Here is a 6000-nt window from a genome sequence, read left to right on the forward strand (position 1 = left end):
TATAAACAATGATCTAATGTATTCCCTCTAGCCTTTTTTGTCCTTTCCTCCACTACAATGGGACACAAATAAATTGACCTAATTCTTTTTTTATACTCTCTAAGCATTCTCATTGGTTAATGTAATCCATTAAAATGCAAAATGTTTTCATAAAAAATGTTTTCATAAATTTTCACCACTTAGTACTTGCTACAATGGTTAAGTATACATAACCATTATAACATTGTGTCAAAGTTATTTTTATTTTCTCTTTTCTTCTATTTGACACTCTCCCTCTCTTCTCTCACCTACTGAAGTATTAAAGTAAATTTATTTTAATGTGTGCATTGCAAAATAAAGAATGACATGTAAAGAGTGTTGTAAAAGTGGTTATATAAAACAAAAACAATGGACTCACCATCACCTCTCTACCACTGACAACTCACCACGTGGGCAAGTTCACTTTTTAATGGGATCGATTATAATTAACAAGGAGCATACATTAACTCTTGAATTAAAAAAAAAAAAAAAAAAAAAAAAAAAAAAAAAAAAAAAAAAAAAAAAAAACTCTTGAACATTACTTTGTGGAATTAAATAAAACTTACATGTACTAAATACAAGAACAGAATCTTCTCCCAAAAAAATGGGCATTTAAAATGTACAAAGGCTGGCACATACGGCCACTTTTAGTGATCTAGCACCATCTAGGTTCAATCCAACAACAGTCCAATTTTTCTCCGGAGCTATAAAAATCCACAACATCCTCACTCTGAAAGGATTGATACTTACTTGTCTCCAGTGAATAGAAGACAATGCTTTGCCCACAAAATCTAGGAAAGTTAATCTTGTTTTCCATTCCTGGTGTTTGTGCTTTCGCTGAAAAGGATGATTTGGAACTAAGAAAAAGCATATAATCTCCCAAACTTTCAACCCTGATCCATGTCATTTTTGATTCATTCAGCTTGAAAACTCGAACCCATTTTCCAAAAGGACCCACAAATACTGATAGGAGCTCACCATCACATTCTACAAGAAAATTTTGGATGCAACCAGTGCATGGTGGTTTAGGCTTGGTAAGGACATCAAAAGTAACAGCAAAAGTACCCTCTTGCTCTTCATCATTTAGCTTCAGAATTGCTAGATTTCCTTTCTGACCCAGACAATAAAATGCTCCTCTGTAGAAAACTGGGCTATTGTCATCAATCAGAAAGTCGGTTTTTATAAATTTTTCAGTCCAAACCTCATCCCCCAACATACAAAACCCCACCTTCTTCTTTAGAATCACAACTAGTACACATTCTGAAGTGCATGGAGGGGATGAAATGCCAATGGAAATGCATGCCTCAATTGAAGAATCCGAGAATGGTAGTGGGAGAATCACTTGTGTACATGGATTGAAAAGGAACGGTGACTCATCGTCTACTATCAATAGCAGCCAACCATGTTTTGTGCCACAAAGGACATTGCTTGCTTTCAATGGTTGTGGCAAGCTGATGAAATATTTGTCACCACACCTTGGGTCAATGAAAGCACAAGCACCATCTTTCTCTAGAAAAGTCAGCCATGGAGACAAAGAAAGGTTCTCAAACCTTTGTGAGGCCATTCTCCATTGGATCGGTGGAGCCACAGAATGAAACCATTTACAGGTAGCACGAAAGTGCAAATAATCAACAAAACATAGACTCCGGAAAATCAGTTCAAACAAGTCGAGAGGAAGGTAAGGTAAATGTACTTCTTCAATATCAGGCTCAGAGGATTGCAGTGTTGGTAGATTTAGAAATGGTGAAAGAGACTGAAATTTCCTTGTCTTCTATGTTGTATGAGTACAAAATTTTATGTCCGTCATTAGCCGAAGTGAAATATACACGACTCCCTTCAATCTCTGGCGTATATGCTGTAGGACAACAAAACGCCCAGCCATATTCCAAGCTCACAAAAAATGCCAAATCCTTTGCACTTTCTACCTTTGAACACACCTCCTGATTCTTCTTCGAAAAATCGAATCTATGGATATCGATTCCTACAATGTGCTTGTGATTGTAATGCTTTACTTCAATTGAGAAAAGTTTGCCACAAGATTCCATCAAGTAATATTCAGCAGAAAAAACTATCCTTGATCGAGAAATGGGTAGCCAGGGTTCCAAAATCTCTATCCGAAATTCAAGGCTGCTATCTTGTTGAAAGTCATGAAATTTTACAAGATATTTGCACGCGGATGTCAATGGCATTCAATGTCCATTGGGTAGAAATTTTTTTCTAAACATTGCACCTCTTCGGCAATTATGTAACTAGTATTCCTTTTCCTAATTGGTAAATGTTGCTTCCAATTTTTGCACATGGAATTATATTATTATTTTCCATAACCTAGACAATAATTAATTGAATGCACTTGAGGTAGATGCCACCACAGTTTTACATGGTTGATAGTTCCGTCCCTTTAGCACTTGAAAGAAAGTCACATAATTCCTAGCTATTTGGCCCAAAAATAGTGGGCATGATAAGTAATATAAGGTATGGTCATGTGCTAAAACTATGATGTAGCTAAGACATTAGAGTTTAGATGATGAGAGATAGTAGAGTTTGAACTTTGAATCAAATTAGTGTCATAATTGTGAATTGTTCTCAAACATTCGAATTCAAAATATATTTACCCCATACAAAGACCCACACCATTGGATTAGTGTATATGTAACAGGGACATCTATTTTTCCTTTATTTCTTCTTATGTCATGCCCTCCTAATAATACAATCTATTCAATCTTCACATCTTGTAGTTCTAATTTGCTTGAGAAGAACAAACCTTGGCCTACTGTACTCTTTAGATACTGCAAGACCTTATTAGCTACTTGCAAATGTGGTTTTCTAGGATGTGCCATGAATTGGCTTAATCTATTCACAGCAAAAGTAATGTTAGGCCTAGTTATGGTCAGGTATAACAATCTTCCTATCAACCTTCTGTAAGAACTTGGATCTTGCAACTCCTTCCCTTCATACTTACCAAGTTTGAGATTATGATCCATAAGTATTCTTGCTGTTTTACACCTTAGCATACTAGCATCACCCAATACCTCAAGTGTTTGTTACCTTTGACATAAATTGATGCCATCAGCAGTCCTTGCAACTTCAAGACCCAGGAAAAACTTCAAATCACCTAGATCTTTCAACTTGATTTGTCGATCCAACATAATCTTCAATTCATCAACTGCTTGCTTATTATCACTAGCAATCAAAATATCATCAACATAGACCAAAAGAGCAATAAAAGAGGTAGAATTCTTCTTAGTGAAAAGTAAGTAGTCAGCCTTGGACTGTGTGAAACCTAAAAGAAGTAATGCAGTGGAAAACTTGGCAAACTATTTCCTTGAAGCTTGCTTTAGTCCATATAAGGACTTGGTAAGCTTGCTTTAGTCCATATAAGGAATTTTGAATGTAACGATAAATGATACAATAAGGCAAAAGATGCAAGGAAAACAAAATCATCATCATGATGTCTCTGATAATTTCTAAATCAGACAAGTAGAATAAATTTTGCAATACAAAATAGGCTCTTTCTCCTACTAAGAATAAATAAAATGGAATAATAAACTCTTTTTGGTGTAGACCCAATGAAAGGCATCAGAAACAAATGAGAACCTTATCTTTATATTGAACCTGTTTTTCTTCTCAAGTAGACAAAGCAGCAACTTCAACGTGACATAAATGTCTAAGATAAACTAATCTTGGAGAAGGGCATATGTAACGTAACATTACAAAATACACTTAATGGAGTTTCTAACTATGCTAGGGGCTTAGGAACAGAGAGTCCCATAGATGTATTTTGCTTCACAAGTTATCACATCTATGGCCAAAGATGATGCAGGGACAAAAGAAATATGAGAGCCATATTGTGACATTGCTTTGGGGAAAAAGAAATGATCTAAAGTATTTCCTCCGACGGTTGATCGGTCTATAGCAATCTGTAAACAATAATCTAAAGATTGTGGGAGACAAAAAATGGACCTACTGCTCTTTGTCTTTTATACGTTCTTAAAGTTATCCAGCAAAGGACCATTCATTTTCCTTTCTCCTCTGTCTTTCAATTCTATTTCTTGAGAAATTGTGTGGATATTCTCGTATTCAACAATGTGCCAACATTAGTGGGAAGGATTTGACATTGTCGGCAGCTATATACAAAACCAATTGGCAACTGGGAGTCAACGTACTTTTGCTATAGACTTTTAAAATAGAGTTCACATGCCATATTATTCAAACCGATCTTACAATAATAGATTTCATAAAGTTCCTTTACTATTTCAAATGGTGATTCGTTTATCATATTACAACCTTGAAGCTCAGTATCTTCCCTTTCTAAAGTGCCTCTCTTCCTTTTGGAATCATTGATTCCATGTGTTGTCAGGGCCATATGTGCTCCTTTTTCTTAGCAATTATTGCTAGCTATTTTGCCACGAGGGCCACACCATTTATAAATTTTCTTCAAAAGGAAGTTGTACTTCTATTATTCTTCAAACATCAAGGGTTATTTTTGTTGTCTTCTCAACTTACCGTAAGTTTTTCTTCCTAAAAATTAGTGATTATCCTATTTCTTTGTTATCCTGTTTTATACTTATATTTTTAGTAATTATTTTAACCAATTAAAATTTTATGAGATTCATGTTCTATATATATTTTGTTAAAGATGGTTAGTATGTTATACGTATCAATCACCTTTGAATATTATGTATGTGTAGCATTCTCTCTTTACAATTTTGTATAATAGAAATGTTTGTTTGTTTAATTACTTAAGTAATTTTTTTTTTTTTTTTTTTGCTTCATTACTTATGTAATTAAATATTTGAAATAGATGCCAAACCATACAAAACTTGAATTTGATACCTTGACATCTTTGAGAATTTCTTATATTATTATTATTATTATTATTGTTGTTGTTATTTTATTTAGACAAACTAAAATTGAGAATCTATCAAAAAAAAAAAAAAAAAAAAAAACTAAAATTGAGAATTTCACGATTAAAATTTTAAATATATTTTTTATTTATTTCAAATAAATTTATATTTATTTTATTAGTAAATAATGTATTTTATATTTTCAAAATATGTAAATATTATATACAAATTTGGTAAAATTTTAATATACATATAATTATGCTTATTTGTAAATAGATCTCATGTATGTATATGCAAGCATGACTTACAAGCTAGTATTAGGGAATAGTGTGGGCTAATATTATCTATTTAAGGTCTGGACATAACTAGGCTAAATCCGGGACATTAATCATAGCCCAACCCAACTTTAAATTCAGCCCAATTAAATAAAAGAAAAGAAAAGAAGGAAAAAAAGAAAATCAATCATCACAGTCACCGCCCTTGAAATTGTAAATACTCTCATTCCCTGTTTGGTTCGCGAGAAAACAGAGAGAAAAACATTAACCCAGAAGGTAAAATCTCTCAATTTGCGGTCTTGTTCGTATCTCTGTGCCCATAGCCAATCCTGAGGCCAACGAAAGATACAATTTTACCCGAGGTAAATCTCTCTCTCTCTCTCTCTAAGTTTCTATTTCTATTTTTTAATGATTTCTTCTCTCTTTATGTGTTTTGTTTTAGTGAGAATCTTCATTGACTTTGAGACTAGTGAATACACACAAATTCGAAGTTTCACATTCTGAGTGTCACAAATTTTGCAACATTAACTTCGTATCTTTAGATCTCTTATCGTTTGAGACCTCTAAAACTTGAGCCCAGTTTTGAGTTCCATTCATTGGGTTTGGTTCCATGTATATTTTTCAAACGCAGCATTATCAATACGTTTTGAATTTAAAAGTTTTGTTCTTTGTGCTTGAAGATTATCATCTTTATTCATTGTTTATGTTTTGTTGGTAAGTAATGTATCGGGGTGTTTTGTAATAAAAAAGTAAAGCTGTATGTATGACTCTCTCTGAATTTGTTGTTTAATTTTTTTTGAAATGGGTTATTGATGTTGAGCTTATTTATCGGGTTAATTGTGTGATTGGTTTTTATTTTTGGG

At 33.3% G+C, this 6000-nt stretch overlaps 1 protein-coding gene across 1 annotated transcript; it reads right to left on the reverse strand.

Moving 5' to 3' along the window:
- Positions 1-673: 673 nt before the first annotated feature.
- Positions 674-1582, reverse strand: LOC126695713 (F-box/kelch-repeat protein At1g57790-like). Its single transcript, XM_050392542.1, has one exon. The coding sequence runs from the start codon at positions 1580-1582 to the stop codon at positions 674-676; it is 909 nt and encodes a 302-aa protein (XP_050248499.1).
- Positions 1583-6000: the final 4418 nt, after the last annotated feature.

Source organism: Quercus robur, chromosome 8 (genome assembly GCF_932294415.1).
Source record: "Quercus robur chromosome 8, dhQueRobu3.1, whole genome shotgun sequence".
In the NCBI taxonomy this organism is placed as follows: domain Eukaryota; kingdom Viridiplantae; phylum Streptophyta; class Magnoliopsida; order Fagales; family Fagaceae; genus Quercus; species Quercus robur.